The sequence below is a fragment of the Podarcis gaigeae genome (genome assembly GCF_964106915.1).
Source record: "Podarcis gaigeae genome assembly, chromosome: 6".
Lineage (NCBI taxonomy): Eukaryota > Metazoa > Chordata > Lepidosauria > Squamata > Lacertidae > Podarcis > Podarcis gaigeae.
This window is the reverse complement of record NC_139682.1, coordinates 53,063,344-53,082,229: the sequence shown is the minus strand read 5'-3', so window position 1 is coordinate 53,082,229 and position 18,886 is coordinate 53,063,344. Positions and strand designations below refer to the sequence as shown.

At 41.1% G+C, this 18,886-nt stretch overlaps 1 protein-coding gene across 3 annotated transcripts in view; it reads left to right on the top strand.

Moving 5' to 3' along the window:
- MKNK1 (MAPK interacting serine/threonine kinase 1) overlaps window positions 1–18,653 on the top strand; it is a 38,162-nt gene extending 19,509 nt beyond the window's left edge. For all 3 annotated transcript variants that reach the window (XM_083742515.1, XM_083742513.1, XM_083742514.1), the window contains 10 exons: window positions 747–844; window positions 2,924–3,003; window positions 3,296–3,369; window positions 6,995–7,099; window positions 11,807–11,862; window positions 11,959–12,054; window positions 14,569–14,763; window positions 15,148–15,312; window positions 15,787–15,830; window positions 16,128–18,653. In XM_083742515.1, the coding sequence (XP_083598641.1) occupies window positions 747–844; window positions 2,924–3,003; window positions 3,296–3,369; window positions 6,995–7,099; window positions 11,807–11,862; window positions 11,959–12,054; window positions 14,569–14,763; window positions 15,148–15,312; window positions 15,787–15,830; window positions 16,128–16,356 (1,142 nt within the window). In that variant the 3' untranslated portion in view covers window positions 16,357–18,653. The remainder of the gene's footprint in view (window positions 1–746; window positions 845–2,923; window positions 3,004–3,295; window positions 3,370–6,994; window positions 7,100–11,806; window positions 11,863–11,958; window positions 12,055–14,568; window positions 14,764–15,147; window positions 15,313–15,786; window positions 15,831–16,127) is intronic.
- Window positions 18,654–18,886: the final 233 nt, after the last annotated feature.

Below are 18,886 nucleotides of genomic sequence, written 5' to 3'. Positions count from 1 at the left end.
ATCAGGGTCAGCAACCTTTTTCAGCCGTGGGCCCGTCCACCGTCCCTCAAACCTTGTTGGGGGCTAGACTATATTTTGAAGAAAAAAAATGAACGAATTCCTATGCCCCACAAATACCCCAGAGATGCATTTTAAATAAAAGGACACATTCTACTCATGCGAAAACATGCTGATTCCCGGACTGTCTGTGGGCCGGATTGAAAAGGCGATTGGTCCGCATCCGGCCCACGGGCCTTAGTTTGCCTACCCCTGCTCTAGACTGTGACCCATCTGTTAAACACCTTCATTTACTGAGTTATTTCCTTGGTGCAGGATGTTCTCATTGTAGTTACTATAAGATGTTATCACAAAACTACTCTAATGATTCAGATTTCCTCTGGAGACACCCTGCTCCCCATTTCAAAGCAATCTTGAAATATCTTGGCTTATATTAGTTAAGTTATCTTATCTCTATTTCATATTTTATTCTGTTTGTTTTATAAGACAGAAAACATAGGATCACAGCCTTCCTCGGCATAGTCTAATATTTTTATGGTAAGAAGGTCTCAACTTCACTCCTTTGCTTTTGTCTAACTGAGAACAGATTGATCATAAAACTAAAGCTGCTGTTTCAACTCAGTTAATTACCAAGGGAGCACCTGTTCTTGTTTTATTATCAGGGGTAGTGATTAGCTCAGTTGTTTATATGTGTAGTTCATAAAAATGTTTTCTAATAATGATTTCTGTATACTGGAATTCTTTGGCAGATCTGTACAAACTCACTGCAGAGTTACTTGGTGCAGGATCATATGCCAAGGTTCAGGGAGCAGTTAGCTTGCAGAATGGGAAAGAATATGCAGTTAAGGTAAGTAAAGTACTCCAGTATTATTTTCATTCATTAAAGGTCTTCGCTGCCTAAAAATGTTCTTCACAGATGCTGCTGTACTAATGTATTCTGTCATAAATCATTGATATTGCTAACATCATGGAATTTAGATTCAGGTAGGTAGCCGTGTTGGTCTGACACAGTAGAAATAAAAAATAAATAAATAAAATTGTCCAGTAGCACTTTATAGACCAGCTAAGTTTGTTCTGGTATAAGCTTTCGTGTGCATGCACACTTCTTCACTGTAGTTTTTAGATTTCTGATTCTTTAAACCGTGGTATGTGGGATTTTGAATGAGCCCTGTGCTTGTGCAATACATCTTCCTACTTTGCCTACTTTGCTTAGTTTAATGAGTATTGTCCTAGCTTTGAAATAATAAATAATAATAAATAATAATAAATAATAAATAATAAATAATAAATAATAATAATAATAATAATAATAATAATAATAATAAATTATTTATACCCTGCCCATCTGGGCAGCTTCCAACAAAATATTAAGATACAGTAATGCATCAAACATTAAAAGCTTCCCTAAACAGGGCTGCCTTCAGATGTCTTCAGATGTCTGGTGGGAGGGCGTTCCACAGGGTGGGTGCCACTACCGAGAAGGCCCTCTGCCTGGTTCCCTGTAACTTGGCTTCTCACAGGGAGGGAACCGCCAGAAGGCCCTCGGCAGTGGACCTCAGCGTCTGGGCAGAACGATGGGGGTGGAGACGCTCCTTCAGATATACTGGACCGAGGCTGTTTAGGGCTTTAAAGGTCAGCACTTTGAATTGTGCTCGGAAACGTACTGGGAAAACTATGGTTTGGTCAAACAAGGAAGATTGTCTTTTAGCTGAATGTGTGAGGAGGGAGCATGCAAAAACAAAACTCGTCCCCTCTTGTTAGACGATGGCTTTGAGGACTGGAATTGTCTGATTCATCCCAGTAAATTATTAACAGATGGAAGCGGCTTCAGAGAGGCATATTTTCCATTGTGAAAATACATTTATTTTGTCCAATCAAATAGGCTGTGCTAGTTTTCCAAACAATACAGAAACCTGCTCACCAAGGACAAAACTGAAAGAGGGAAAGCTGGTTGTAGTGTATATGCTCATCCAAAACAATCTACAAATCTTTGAGAAAAGAGTGGCCAATTTCCAGTTTAAAATAAAGCTTGCTTTCTATCCTATGTTAACTAAATATTAAATAATCATTCAGAAAGTCTTATCCCAAACATTTGCACTAATACAGGCACATTACTTTTTAAATCTACAGCCATGCATATCACATGAGACTGCAGTGTTTGTGACTGCCATGCCTTATCTCCCATGATATTATCTCCCACTTCCTCTGCTCCTCTTTCTAGGTCGAAATTTGATTTTGAGAGGGTTCTAAATGTCTTCATATACTTGTCTTTATTTCTTGTTGGGAAATAAAAATGTTGAAATAGGAACAACTTTATTCAACATCACTAATTTTATTCTTTAACCTTTGGCCATGACTCAAGAAGGGAGATGGGTTGCATTAGAATTGTCGGTTTTCAGTGAGAGATGGGCAGAGCAATCCTAGTTCCCAGTCAGTGCTACTGGAAGGGTTACAGCCTTTCTCAACCTTGGGTCCCCAGATGTTTTTGGCCTACAACTCCCATCATCCCTGACCACGGGTCCTGTGAGCTAGGGATCATGGGAGTTGTAGGCCAAAACATCTGGGGACCCAAGGTTGAGAAAGGCTGGTTTAGGATGAGACAGAGGTGTTTCTTGGCTGTGTTCTACTGCTGTGGATCTTCCCACTGTGCCCAGCAAAAGTGCAGTAGGCTACATGCTACTGGCAGCAGTGTTTCCTGCAGTGGTAGCCATTGTAAGATCTTGAAATGGAAAAAAGGGCATTATGGGGGCTCGGTGGATGTGGAACATGCAAAATCTGTATCATGCCAGTAAACACAAAGCAAAGAGTGCCTAATATTTATATGGACACTTTTTTTTTTGAAAGGTGACAGATAGTAACAGTAGCTGCTCAGCATGATGTTTCTTGCTTTTTTAAAAAAAACACCTGGCTTTTGTTTTTATAACAGATAATTGAGAAGAACGCTGGGCATAGTCGTAGTCGGGTATTTCGGGAAGTGGAGACATTGTATCAGTGTCAAGGTAACAAGTAAGTAATTGTTACAGCATTTAACAATACAGTTACGAGTTTTAAGTCTTTAGTGTAATCATGTATTAAATGTGACATTGCTTTGAACCCAAAACAGTGTAGTTCGCTCAGTGAAACTTGGAAATGAGAACAGTTACGCTGTTTTTATGTTGATTAGAGCACTCCTCCATGTTTAGCAGAAAACACTACCAAAATATTAAACAATGATACCTTTTCGTTGGGTACCCCATAAATATTTTGGCTTTATTTATACAGAACAACAAATTTAACACAGATGCCTTTTTTTTTAAAGGAACATTTTGGAATTAATAGAATTTTTTGAAGATAATGCAAGGTACTACCTTGTCTTTGAAAAACTGCATGGAGGTATGTATGTACATGATTTTTTAAATTTTCTTGTAATAAATTAGCTAGATAAAGATAGAATTGTCCCCCCCCCCCAATGTGGGTGGGCTATTTTGTGTGGAAAAGGGTTCAGGTTCATTCCCTGGCATTTCCAGCTAAGGCTAGGAAGGACAGCTAACTGAAACCCTGGAAAGCTGCTACTGGTCAGAACTGAGACTTGGGAAATGTGTTTCCTGTGATAATGCATGCTTCTCTTACATCAGGGCTTGCATTTAGTTCAGCTCTACATAACTGTCCCATCACTGCCGCTTGTGTAATGGGACTTCCTCCTTCTCTCCTTGTGTTCCCCCTAAATATGTTATGCATTCCCCCCCCCCAACACTCCAGAGTAGATTTGGGGATGGTGCAGCACATGTGTAGAGTGGGGAGTCCCATGGCACAAGCAGAAATCTTTGTGCCAATGGGATAATTACTTAGCACTGCATTAGAAACAAGCCAAGGCATCTTAAAAGACAGTGGATACTGACGTGTTTGGCACATGCTTGTGTAAAGACATTATTCCATTATTCCATTGGACATTATCCTGATTTGAGCTCTTGGATGTTCTGATTACTTCTTTGCTTGTAAAAGAGATCTTGTATTTTATTATCTACAATTCTTTCGATTGCATATATTGAGTGTACCTCAGCACAGAAGCTGGGGTAGAAATTATTTTAAAAATACTTTTTCAGAGGTATCATCGTTAACATTTATTAAAGAAAATGAACTCGCAATATCTGGGTTTGGGAACTGAAGATAATGTTGGTTTATATAAAGTGAATTTGCTGGGTGTTATGTTGAGTAATTTTCTATATATAGCTGACAGATGAAGAATTGGAGGTTCTCTTTTCTTTTTCTTTCCATTTTTTCTTTTTCCTTCATCTTTTTCTTCTCTCTCTCTCTCTCTCTTTATGTGTTCTTATCAAGATTAGCTTTTTAGTTTTGATTAAAAGATATCTGATATTCATCTTTGTATTTCCCCCCAAATTTTAATAATCTATTAAAAGAAAAAACCTCTTCAATTATTTTTTGACATGTTGAAGCTAGATAGTATCTACATAGCTTGTGTGTGTGTGTGTGTGTGTGTGTGTCACATGTGACCTTTGGGGGCAGTTATTTTAAAGGGAGGATGAGCACATAGTCTTAGTATTCATGTTACTGGAAACCTATTAAAAGAACGTGTAAATGGTTTCAGAATTCTAACTGCAATATACATTGACGCAAGCTTCTCAATAGTAGTAGTAGGAATGATGGTGATGATGATGAGTAGTAGTTAGTATTTCCCCCTGTTTAGTCATTGGACAACTTGGATGTAAATCTGGTTTTTAAATAACTATTTTTTCATATTGAAACTTTTAACAGGCATGTAAAGCTTTACCCATCAAATGAGATCATAATAGTCACTTGTATAATTACAAGTTGTTACAGAATTCTCTGCGGATAAATGAATAGACAAGTGTATAGGACAAATCTGAGAACTTGATTCATAAGAACATCTTATTCTGTCACCACCTACAGAGGCTTTTTCTGATTTTCTTAACATGCTGATAATCTATCAATAAAAGCCCATGCTCTGTTCCAGGAAGCTTCAAGTCTGGAATGTTTGTTGGCAGGATCCTCAACTCATTCAGGAAATTGTGCTCACAACTCATAGTGAAAATTTGAATATTATTGTGTAGCACTCTGGGGAGGGAGACTTTGCTTTTGAGCACTAGAGCAGGCTGCTGTACTTAGCCATTAGAATAGATTAATTAATGAAACATTGCTTTCCCCTGCAAATAGCTGGAAGTCCATAAAATGTCACTGGTCCTGGTGGTTAGTTCTTGGGTCCTTTGGATGCTTGTTTCACACTGGATGTCTGCGACATCACCTCTGAAAATTATTTTCTGTGCTTACGGATAGCAGTTGGCATTTTGCCAGTTTTCCATTAATGCCGATAGGATGTTAAGTGCACAGAACTAGGTGGGCCTAATGGAGAGGCCCTCAAAAACCCAGACTATTTTATGTTATTTGCCGGTTAGATGTTTATTTACTTGCAGGGAACAGGCAGGGGGAAAGAACTTGAATGCATGAATTTCAAAACCGCAGGAACAAACATATGAGCTCTTGGTCTTGTGCCTCTCTGAAGTTAGCATGTTGCAAAACTCAGTGAAGTCTATTCTACATTACTATTTAAAAAATGGATTGCTTTGGCAAATTCTATAACTAGATTTGTCACTTTTATGGATCGTATCCTCCCTCTACTTCAAGGCCACTTTGGCAGAGATAATCCAAGCCCTTTTTGTGCCAGGCTTGGGGGGCTGTATTGGGAAGAGGATTCCTTCCTCCCAGCCCTGGTGGCCCCTGTTGGCTTGCTGCCACCTGGGGAGTGATGCCAGCATCACTGCAGACCCAGAGCTCCCTTTCCACCCACCCACCAAACATGCAAGCAGACAGAAGTGCCACTGGTACCAGACATCAGAAACTGCAAAGTGGGCCTTTCAAAGCAGAGGGCAGGGCTGAGCCAAACCAGAATCCATTGGGTCCTGAGTTGGCTCTCCCGAGATGTGCCAATTGCTGAATGCCACCCCCCACAACTTCACCCTGGCCGCTGTGCACAGCTTTAGGCAAGGTGCAGCCATTTGCTTCAGGTGGCGGATCCAACACCCGCTCCCCACCCCCATGCTGCCAACACAGCCCTGTTACTCTCATCACTGCTACTGTGCCCTTGCCACCATGCTGTGGTGGCAGCGCAGGTGCAGCTGCAGGTGAGGGTACAGTTGTGGTTATGGGGCTGACAGCAGTGTGGGGGCAGAGAGACAGCAGGGTGGGGAACTAGATCTGTAGCAGGGTGTGGTGTGGAGGGGTGTTCTGTCTACAGTGGCACAATGTCTCGAGACAACCCTGGCAGCGGATGTGGTTGTGGCCTTTTCACCCCGCAAAGCACTTCTAGGAAAAGTTGGGTTTCTTCTTATGGTGCACACGTACTGGGGTGATACACACCTAAAGTCAGATTGGATTTCTTCTTATAAGAAGAGTTTGGTGCATTCTGGCAGCTAGAACAGTTAAACGATAGTAACATGCTCAGGATTTGTCGAGCCTTTGGTTTTGGGAAATGGACAGAGGGGTAGAGACAAAGGGAGTGGGGAATCTGCTTCTTCTGTGCTGTGACAAGGATCATAAAGAACTTCACATCAATTGGTTTTGAGTATGCCCCAAATGCATGGGAGGGCTTTTCCTAAATTCCAGCCAGGCCCTCTCCCAGGGATGATGGGAATTGTGCTCCAGCAACATCTTGAGGGCAACAGGCTCCTTGCCCCTGTAGTATATGCACTTAGATTTAGAATAAGTCCTATTGAATTTAGGATTTGCTTCTGAAAAAATCATGCATAGGTCAAGCCGTGTGTTCTCTATTATAGAGCTGTGGAATTGTTGGCTGCTAAAAGCAAATACTTTACCATAGTTACCTTTGGCCTTGTTCATGTTGAGAGGAGAATCGTGCTATTCAACTTGAATCTTAGCATGTGTGTTCACACTACATAGTCTGTTGGATGCTTTGAGTCTAGCATAGTTTGCTTTCAAGTCACACTGTATTTTTCAAAGCACCTGCTTGCCTTTTTCTCCACAGGTTCTATCCTGGCCCACATACAAAAGCAAAAACACTTTAATGAGAGAGAAGCCAGCAGGGTGGTGAGAGACATTGCCTGTGCTCTGGATTTCCTCCACACAAAAGGTGAAAATGCGTTTCCTCCATTTTACAGGCTCATTAGCCAGCAGTGTTCAAGCAGGACAAGGTCTGCTAACACAAATACAAGATCAGCATGAAAAGCAGGGCATTTCTGTGATTTACACCCTTTCTCCCCACATATGGCATGCCAACTAGCGCTGGCCATTGGCTTTGTGCCACAGTGTCTGTGATTAGCAAGAATTGGTTGACACGGTGATTCAGGGTACATGTCATTTGCAAAAGCCTACTGGTATTTGGAGATGATGACTAGTATTCATGCTGCACTTAAAGGTAACTATTGTGTCTGGTAGCCAAATAGGTTTGGGCTTTATGAAGTAAGCTGGTTGTTTGATCAAGCTCTTGAGTTAGGGATAATGAGCAAATTAAGGTTGATAAATACTTCTGCAAGCTAACTGCTTTTTTTTCAGTAGACTTTTAAAAGTTTAAGGCTCCAGTTCATTACTACAATTGTTCCTGAGAGCAGGTGTCAAGGGTTTAGTGATAAATGTAAGCTATATACATCTGGTTCTGGAGTGGCAGAGGACCTGCCATGTTCATTTGTTGTGGGAACTGCCTGCAGTGCCCCCCAAATCACTTTGCTATCATTTTGCCTGTGTAAAATAAGTGTCAATGAGAGTGTTGCTGCAGGAATCATAAAGCAAATTATCCATTTTTCTACAATTTTAAGCATGGTTTTCAGATTCCTGCATTTTTCTAGGATTGAATCTTACCAGGGTTAAATTTAGTTCCCACTGATTTGAAAGGAAACTTAGACAGAAGTAACTGTCTGGATTCATCCCTTAGTAATAGTAGTTTGGTTTTGCTATACTGATATTATTTGGGTGTGATCTGCATTGGCTTCCAGTACGTTTCCGAGCACAATTCAAAGTGTTGGTGCTGACCTTTAAAGCCCTAAACGGCCTCGGTCCTGTATACCTGAAGGAGCGTCTCCACCCCCATCGTTCAGCCTGGACACTGAGATCCAGCGCCGAGGGCCTTCTGGCGGTTCCCTAACTGCGAGAAGCAAAGCTACAGGGAACCAGACAGAGGGCCTTCTCGGTAGTGGCGCCCACCCGGTGGAACGCCCTCCCTTCAAATGTGAAGGAATTAAGCAGCTATCTTATCTTTAAAAGACATCTAAAGGCAGCCCTGTTTAGGGAAATATTTAATATTTAATGCTGTATTGTTTTTAACACTCAATTGGAAGCCGCCCAGAGTAGCTGGGAAAACTCAGCCAGATGGGCGGGGTATAAATAATAAATTATTATTATTATTATGCATTTTTTTCTTTTAAGAAATCTGACATTACGTCACAAATGAGCAGCTGTTAATTTCCAGGCAAGCAGTTTAATTTCAGAGAAACTGGTGTGAGAAACCATTTCCAGCCAGACATTCATGCCAGAAATTTTAATTTTGCTCTTTTAGATCTCCAGAATATTCTTTTTATGCTAAATTAAAAGTTAAAAGCCAAGTAAAAGCTAAAAGAAAGATTGAGGGAGTTTTCTTACTCATAATTTGATTAAAAACTGGTGTAACTACTTTCGTATGTTGTTTTCTGGTACCACCAAAGCAACAGCTTACCAGTGTGCTTTGAAGGTGGCAGAATTCCATTTGAGGGCTTAGAATTGGAAGGGCTTGAATGGCTAGTCTGCTGGAGAAATTGATTTGTGGAAATAGCATTGCTGAGTTAAATAGCTTGACTTGAGATGGAGAAAGTGAAAACAAATATTGAAGCAGAGATGTTTTGTTTAGAGTGGCTAAGGACTGAAGCTTGGAGTCAAACACAAGTTGGGTGGACTTGAGGTGAAAACAGAAGATGAAGCTATTGGTTATAATCTGCACTGAATAATCGTTAGTAATGACTTAATGAGGTGTAACAGGGCTATGAGGACATCCTTTGTTTCTTGAAGTAAATAGAGGGGGGGGGGGTGTCTGCCTGCCTACACAAAATAAATTTGTATTATTAGCTTCTATCTGAAACCACTGAGAGGTCATTGACATTTTGGCAGTGGTGTGTGTGTGCTATCCTCAGAATGTTGATGACATATAGCTCTAGTTCTCCTTTCTATTTGACTCCAGGGGAGCAGTGGAAGTCCGAAATCAGTGCATGATATCTTTAAACGCTCTGGGCTGACCTAAACACCATGGAGGGTTTAACTTGGTGGTGACAACCAGGAAGGAGTCCCAAGGTCACGAGGAATGACTCGGTGACAATGCTGGTCCAGTGTGTGGCAGCTGTGAAAACAGAGAAATTTATGTTAGGGACCATTAGGAAATGGATTGAAAATAAAGCTGCCAGTACTATATTATATTATGTGAACCTGTGGTGAAGCCACTTGGAGTGCTTTGTGTAGTTCTGAATGAATACTGCAGAGCTGGAAAGGGTTCAGGAGAGGGCAACTAAGATGATAAAAGGGTTTGAGCAACTCACCTATAAGGAAATATTACAGTGTTTGGTGCATTATCGTTTAGGGGGGAAAGTTGACTATGGGGGAGAGATGATATGCATAAGATCAGGTATGATGTGAAGAAAGTGGGCAGAGAGGTGTTTTTCTGTCTCATAAGATCCCGGGGCCACCCAAGGAAGCTGAATGTTGGAGAATTCAAGAAAGACAAAAGGAAGTATTGCACACCACATGCAATTAAACTGTGGAATTAGCTCCCACAAGATGCCGTGATAGCCACTGATTCAGACAGCTTTGAAAGGGGATTGGACAAATTCATGAAGGATAAGACTTCCAGTGGTTCTGTACAACCTCCAGAATTGGAGGCAGTGTGCCTCTGAGTACCACTTGCTGGGGTCATGAACAGGAGAGGGCTGTTGCCCCTGTGTCTTGGTTGCAGCCTTCCCACAGGCATCTTGTTGTCCACTGTGAGAATAGAGTGTTGCACTACATGGTCCTTTGGCCTGATCCAGCAGGCTCTTCTTATGTTCTTACGTTCTCATCCAGCAAGTTGAAGCTTAATCTTCAGACTGAAGCTCCATCCAGATGAGATGGAGGTGGAAATACTGTGAAGACAATCTGGAAGAAAGCGTTTGACACGTTCTAGGTGTTTGAGGGAACTGTGTTTAGTCTGCAAAAAGAGCAAAGAGTCTTAGGGTACCTTAAAGACTAACAGATTCCATATGACGTAAGCTTTTGTGAACTAGACAGAAGGGTGGCTGCGGCCAGGGGCACTTCTGCTCATCTTCAACTGGTGTATCAACTGCAGCTTTTCCTAGAAAAGGCTGACCTTGCCACAGTTACACATTCATTGGTTGCTTTGAAATTAGACATACACTTTTTGGGTTTGCCTTTCGAAAGGGTCCAGAAATTTCAGTTGAAACAAAATGTTATTGGGAGTTCAGTCCTATTAAAGTATTGCACCAATAGGAGTCTTAACAACATCCAGGGTTGCAGGGAGGTCCCATATCATTGCCCTAAATGGTTTTAGACTCGGATGTTTGGGGGATTGTGTACATGATTCCACACTGAGGTCATTAAAAGAGGCTTTCTCCCATACCTCTGCTGTATTGGATCTTCTCATTAGGAGCATTCAGAGTACGGAATTCACTGTTCCAGGCATGCTTCTCCACTTCTTTCAGCATGTAGAGATAGCCGGTTAAAAAGATTACATTTAAATATTTTATGGTGCTGTTCAATGTTTTGTAGATTTATTGTGTTTTATTCTTAAATCGATACTAAGCCATAGAGAGGCTGTGATTTCAGTGGAAGATGTAGGGTATAAATATTTTATATAAACCAAATAGTGAGCTAGGAGTAGTATGAATGCATGCTGATCGCAAATTCTGTGGCTTGCTTCTTTTTAAACTGTCCATGGAGCTTGCTGCTCACTGGAGGAGAGAAATGGCAAGAGCAGTGATGCCCTGCAAAAGACTTTACACGCAGAGCTGTTAACATTATGTTTTGGGAAAGAAGCCATGCAGTGGGAATACGTGTTTCTGGAATCATCTGCTGCCATATCTCTTGATTTTTGTCATTTAGTTTATGGTTCCACTGTGTACTATTAACATCTTTATTAAACAATAGCATGCACAATATTAAACAGGAAACTGAAGCAATTGTTGCAGTTGAGCACTTAATCATTTTGCTGTTTAAAATTATAGAAATCTCAGAAGGTGAGAGAGGCTTGTTTTTCATCACCTTGCTGCAGTAGAATGCTTGTTTTTTTTCCTTGCTGCTATTTAGATGTAAGATACTGTATTAGTGTTGTGCAGAAAGTTCCAAAATAAACTTTTTTTTTCAGTACATATTTTTCTTAAACATCTGAACAGTGCTACATACTTTATACAATATGAGGATTTCCTGTGGCGGGTTCAAGCCTCCCAGCAAAAGCCCCTTTCTATTTAATTTAGTGTCATGAAAACTACTGCAGTGTGGCTCTTTTCCATGCTGCTTGGAAATGTCAGAAGCCTCTGGTCACATGGAAGGAGATGATGCCCTGTCCTCATCTTACATTGGCACTGCCCTTCTCAGAAATATGATCAGTGCTGGCAGGGGAAGGAGGCATGGCGTGGGCTCCATCCCCATGTGACTGTGGCCATTTAGGGCTACTCAGCCTGGTTGACAGTACCCTAGTATCCTGGTTGGGCACACAGTGCAGCTTGCAACCTGCTTGATTACAGCTTCAGCCTGTATGTTAACACCAAGAAACAAATACCATTCTTTTCTTTTAAGTTTGACACAACTCACTTCTTGTTTTATATGTTAGGTATTGCTCACCGAGACCTAAAACCTGAAAACATATTGTGCGAATCTCCCAGTAAGGTACATCCTTCTTTTGTGATACTCTTTTGGTTGTTGTTAGGTGGATTTCAGGGTTGAGCGAATTAGTTTCTGGTTTTTCTCCTTCCCTCGTTTCAGGTGTCGCCAGTGAGAATTTGTGACTTTGACCTTGGAAGTGGGGTGAAACTCAACAGCGCATGTACTCCAATCACTACTCCTGAGTTGACCACTCCAGTATGTAGACTACTATGTATTAGCTATACTCTTGAAATGCAGGGAGAAGGATGGGCATCTTATCTGCGACACTTAATCTTTTGTGCCTCAAAGTTGCACAAATGTGCATAGTAATCAAGTTGCAGTTCAGTAGTATTGCCAAAGGTGGAACTTCAGACATGTTGGTTGAGTGTACTCCAGTCTCTTGCAGATATCATATGGTTGGTGCCCCGACAACTTCATATTTTTTAAAGTGCACTCAAAGTAAACTAGTCTTTTGCAGGGCAAATGTTCTTAAGTTATGTGAAGTGTGTATAGCAGACCTCACCCAACCTTCAAATCTGCATGCTCAATTTTTGCAGCTAAAGGAGACAATTTCCTACATGGTAATAGTGTTCCAGCCCTAGTTCCAGTATGTATGATGTTGCACAAAGTCTGACTTCAAAGAGGTGCTTGAGAGGTGTCTTATATGTGTTTCCTCTTTCCCTCTCCCTCCAATCTTTGCAAAGAAATGTAACATCACATTCATGAGATCTGCTTCCAGTTTATGGGACCACACTGCTGCCCAGCCATTTGCGTGAGGGCCTCTGGGTCACAAGACTGGCGTATGTGGCTGGTAGCATGCAAAAATGGCACATTGTGGGGAAGGACTTAAATGCTGCATAGAAGAATAGGAAGCTGCAAAAGTCAGACTTTTGGCCTATCTAGCTCAGTCTTGGTCTCACAAGAAGTAGCCAACAATGGTGCCCCTCCAGATGCTGTGGGACTACAACATCCATCATACTTGATCTTTAGTCGCGGTGGCCAAGGCTCATGGGAATTGTAGTTCAATAACATCTGGAAGGCACTGTGTTGGCTACCCCTGGTCTGCACTCACTGGCAGCAGTTCTCCAGAATTCAGGATGGAGACTTTTTGCAGTCTCACCTGGTGATGCCAGCGATCAAATTTGCATATGTAACCCATGTGCTGTACCATGGAGACTATGGCTCTTCCTCAAGCCAATGCTCAGGGCTGTATTTAATTGGTAGACATGGGCATGTGGGAAGTTTCTGCTGCAGCATAACACAGTTTTACTGGAGGCAAGTTAACCAATCATTAACATTATATTGATAATGCTAATATTTCACCATCCTTTTAGGGGAATATTGATTTTAAGGGTTTAAGAGAACCAGCTGCAAAATGAACGTGTTTGATCTGAAAGGCATTAACTTCGTTAGTATTAAATAATATATGTGTTAATATAGCACCACCAATGTGTTGGGTGTTTTAACAAAAAGAAAGGCCTTGAGGAACTTGCAATCTAAAGTTTGATATGGGATAAAATAGAGGGAAAGGGAGAAAGTTATAAATTTGGGTAAACATGGGGGGGCAGTGAATATGCATTCAATTGCATTTCACCTTATGGCTTCACAGCATCAGTGGTATTGAGAGAGAGAGAGAGAGAGAGAGAGAGAGAGAGAACGAGCAAGCTGTTTGGGGAGGTTGTTCCAGACATAATGGGCATGAAAGAAGAATGAGTGGAATGATTTAAGGGAGCAGGAAACCTGAAAAAAATGTAGAATTGCGGAAGCAAATATATACACGCTTCATATTTGCAAGTCCGAAGTATTGCAAGAATGAATTATGTCACCACATTTCTTACTGTGCAGAAATAGTCTAAAATTGTGCTTTTTCAAATACCAATGTAATGTGAAATAATTGTATTCACACTTTCGTACACTGCCCTGGAATCTGTTGATAAAGGGCAGTTAAGCAATATTTTTAATGAATAATTACTGAAATAGCTAAGAATTAAAATCCTTCATGATATCATTTGCTTCTGCATAAGTCTTGCTGTTGCCCAGCAACTGTTCGGTATTTTATTGCCAGAGTTGTGGGCGGCAAACCAGCAATCTCATGCTTATTTGCAAGGAGTGTGAAATTTGCAATGAGTGAAAATCATTGGTTTTAAACGTGTTGGCTTGGTATTGTGTTATGAGTGTGAATTAGACTTACGCTACAGATTTGTTCCTGGTGTTTCGGAGTCTGCGTTTGCCTGCCTTGGAGTGAATGATTTGCAGTAGGTTGAATTTCCAGATTGTTAACCATCTGCATCTGTGGTAAAGTAGGTGGTTAACAAGGCAAGTACTGAGTACTTAGTTCCCTCCTGACCACTGTCCTAGCATCCACCTATCACCTGGCCATTATCTTGCCTTGGATTTCCTCAACCATATGTTCAAAAGTATCAGTAGAAGAAATCCCTGCGCTGGGTTTATACTCTGCCAGCTTTGTATGAAAAGGTTGGATATTCAAAGAGCCATGAGGTTTCAACAGTTTTGTGAAAAATAATAATCTGATGTGGTAACATTAAAAAAAAATGTATTAAAATGGTCTAAAAACAGCAACCACCAAGCAGAGGAGCATCTATTGACCAGTATGTTTTAGATGCTCCTTTGAAAACAAAAGACCTGGGGCAGTTAGCAGAAGTTTCTCCGTCACTTTCATTTGGCTTGGTTTTGGTTTTTGTCTTAACTCTCTCATATGTGCTTTGGTAGTGTGGCTCTGCAGAGTACATGGCCCCCGAGGTGGTGGAAGTCTTCACAGAAGAAGCCACATTCTACGACAAGCGCTGTGATTTGTGGAGCTTGGGTGTGATCTTGTATATCATGCTCAGCGGGTACCCGCCGTTTGTGGGGAACTGTGGCGCAGACTGCGGCTGGGACAGGGGAGAAGCCTGCAAAACTTGCCAGGTAACTAGAGGAGTATGTTGGGTATGTGTGGAGGAAGGTAGCAGCAATTTCCACCCCTGCACATCTTCAGAAGTGATTTGATTGGAGAACGGCTATATGTTGTTGCCCTCGAGACATGCAGAGTTCCATTCTAAAGCTGCGTTAGCGAATACTGTTTGCTGCCCATAATTCCTTTGTCGCAAAGGGGTGGGATATGGATTCAATTAATAGAGACTAGCGATGCTAGTCTTCCATCAAAATTCAGGAATATAGGGCTGTAAGGATTTTAAGGTGACTTGGGTCATTCTGTAAAAGGTTGGAAATGACAGTTTTAAGTCAACTTCTGTCAACATAGTATATTTGTGTGTGTGTGTGTGTGTGTGTGTGTGTGTGTGTTTATTCCAGAGCAAGCTGTTTGAGAGTATCCAGGAAGGCAAGTATGAGTTTCCGGAAAAGGACTGGTCTCGTATTTCCAGTGATGCTAAGGATCTCATCTCAAAGTTACTGGTCCGGGATGCCAAGGAGAGGCTTAGTGCCGCTCAGGTTCTGCAGCATCCATGGGTACAAGGTGTAAGTACAGTGGTGCCTTTCAACAACATTTATTTATATAGCATCAGTAATAAGCACAGGTTTCTGCACAGGATATATCTTTGTCATGTAGTAGGCTATAAAAGTGAATAGTGGTTGAACCTTGAACCATGTGGCTCATGTTTTTCATTAGCAGCTGCTAGTAAAGGCCTAAATTATTTCCATGCATCCTCAATATCTCCACCGTAGCCTGAACGGGGATTTTAGCGAGAGACTTCTACGTTCAATTTAGGAAGAATCAGGTTCTCCTTATGTTGATATGGGCAAAATGCAAAGTCTTATGTATTTTGTTCTTGTGATCTCTCTATTTCTATGTTCATTGCCTGTATCTGACTATCTAATTCACCTGAAATTTAATCTGTTTATAAATGGTCATTCCACATAGTGAACCCCGTAAGGATCCATTTTTCTGCTAAGGCTCCTCAACTAATCTTGTATCTTTTCCATTGTGTGCAGCATGCTTCTGAAAGAGGACTGCCTACGCCACAGGTTCTCCAAAGGTAACCTTTTCCTGAGCTTCTCACACAACTAGATGAAAGGGTGGTTGTCGGGTGGATCCAATCGAATCAGGGGAGTTTAGGGACAAAGTAGTGGACTGCATTAGTCAGAAGAGCTCTTTGCCAAGAGCACGTGACTTCCATTGTCTGAAGGACTACCGCTTACTGTGGTTCTTACTTTATTTGGAAATTAATCACAGAACTTAACTTAGTTATGTATAAGAGAGGCAGTGAAGAGACAACCTGTGCCTTTCTGCCAGCTTTAAGGTCTCAACTGAAATTTTCCTTCCCCACCTACAGGAACAGCAGCACAAAAGAGCTGACTCTCTTTGCAGCTGAGGCCATTGCCCTGAACCGTCAGCTCTCCCAGCACGAGAATCAGCTCAGTGAAGAGCAAGAGAGCATCACCCAGGCCCTCTGCTCCATGAAGCTTTCTCCCCCCTCCAAATCCCGCCTTGCCAAACGCAGAGCCATGGCTCAGGCCACGAAAAGCAGTGACTTCCAGCCTGCCCCTCATGCAGCCCTTTGATGTACATTTCCTGTATGCCAGAGTTGGGGGTCAGCTTTTGTATGGTCATTTTAAAGAACTCATGGGTGCATCAGTGTTTTAAAAAGACTTTTCCCCCAACAAAGTTTATGATGAAGTGATTTAAGGGACTATTTCGTTGGGATTTTATTTTTATTTTTTAATGAATGTGTTGAATTATATGATGTTCTTAAATGACATTGCTGCTGTGTTACTGACATAACAAACCACATAGGGCAATGTTTGCACACAGTGTTCTGTAACCAGAAGATAAATCCCTGCCACCAGCCCTGTGAATAGTGGAAATAGGGCTTGGAGTTCACAGGCTCTCGAATGAGCTTAAAATAGTTGCACAACACCAGATCTCTACCTGCAGTCACCAAATAATTATGTGGACCATCCTTTAGGAAGCTTTGCTTATCTGCATTTTTAGCTTTCTTTGCTATAAGTTCTGAGTTTGAACTAAATGTACAAACTACTTATCTTTGGTGGTCGCTTTCTGTAGTACTTGTAACTTATTAGAGGCCTTATACTTGCCTGGATGTCTGTCCATGTGACATTCAGAAGGTTCAAAGCATGTTTATTTCATGCAGAGATAATTGGGTCATTTCCACCATCACATCAAAATAACGTTTTGACCTGTTACAGGTTACATCTTAAAAACTGTTGTCAAAAATGAATTTTGAAACCAGCCCCCGGGATGTAAATACTTCCTATCCTTAGTAACACCTTCCTTCCTGTTTCGTTGTGATCTACTTCCAGGTGATCTACTTTTGCAATTGCTTGAAGCGATGGGTTTAATTCTTTATAAACCATTTCCACAAGGAATGTACCTTTTCATTATGACCTACAGAAAAGATCAAATTGTTACTACCCCTGTTTGAGCACCACTGCAAAGCTTCCTGTGGTGGTGGTCTACACAGAAATGGGAATGTCTGAAAGCTTGTAATCATGTGCACTCTAGTGGCATGTAGCACTGTGGCAGTGCACTGCTTGTGACAGGTGTTAGCATTGATGTCACATGACCGTAATTTGGACTGGTCCTGATTTGGGGAGTGATGAGGTATTCCCCTAGCTCCTTGCTTAGATATTTCTCCTGGCTGGCTAAACTAATCCCATGATTGTTTGCTTCAAATGAGGTTTGTGTTGTAGCATGCTCTAATTTTAAACTTCGTCGTCTTTCATTCTTGCAGAATTGTTTTCACCATCTCCAACCACCTAAGGAGCACTTAATTGTTTGCTAGGACAGTGGTCCTCCAGGTTAGCAACGTAGTTTCTAAGTGCAATTTTGGTGAAAAGTCTTTTTTTTAATAAGCAGAAAGATATACCATTGAGATGGGTAAACCAACATGGGGCTGCCTTTAATTTCAGTCATGGTGGGTTCTAGCTGTTGAAATATGCATTCCATACTTATTTACGGATATATAGTTGAAGGTGGAACAGGGGAGTCTGCAGGGTTTGTATATGCTATTTTTTGTAGCACACATTTTCTCATGGTCATCTGTGACTTCTTAGCCAGCTGTTGCTCTGTCTGCATCCCTTCCCATATTATCTCAGACAAGACAATTTGTTTGGAATAGGCTTGGATCATCTCAAGCCTTTCAGGCTCCAGCGCAATGAGCTTTTGAGTGGGTTTGTGGCAATATAAGTGATGGGAGTAACATCAGATTGCTTTTTAAATTAAGTATACCACTGAGGATTAAGTTCGTGGTTTGAAAATCACCTGTGGTTCCACAGTAGTCTTATTTTAACACAAACCTAGTGACTTCATCTTCAGTATCTTAAGAAGCCTTGCTTTATTGGAAGTGCTAAGGCTGTTCACCTCAGGAAATTCAAGAAGATTATTTAAATTTGCTTGTAGCTGCTGAAAATTTAGGCCAGTGAATTGTGAAAAGTGGGAAGAATCTAACTTTTAAAGGATCAGTGTTCATGTTGAAGAAGCAGGAAATGGAACAAAATCAACATGCTAGAAGGATCTGAATCCCAGTTATCCTAACTCAGCCTGCCTATCTTCACGTTTTGCCTTTAAATAAAAGTTATGTATTTATATGTTTTTATTATTACTGCACATGAAGAATGGCTACACTTAAGGTCTTTTATACATTGTACCATTGGTGAAGGTTATTAATTATATTATTATATACTGTGGTTTTTAAATGTACTTTAGGCTGTTACAGTTTTAACGTGCTCCATAGCTAATGGTTTTTAAAAGGCATTGGAAAACTCAGGAAGAAATCTCCCTATGTATGTGACACATTAATTAATAGCGTACTGAGAATTAAACTTACCTCATCTCTAAACTGGGTTGCTGTGGTTAGTTTCCTTTTTACTATTTGAATTACTCTACAGATCCCCTTTTCTCAAACTGGATGTAACGTTGCAGTCCTATACAGAAGTATGCCCCATTTAGTTAAGTGGAGCTTAATCCTAAGTGTAGAAACGTTGCCTTAGAAATGCAGAGGTTCTCTCACAGTAGAGTAGAGGTCTAAACAAAGGGAATAATCCCTCCTCACAAGCAGCCCAAGGAGCACTG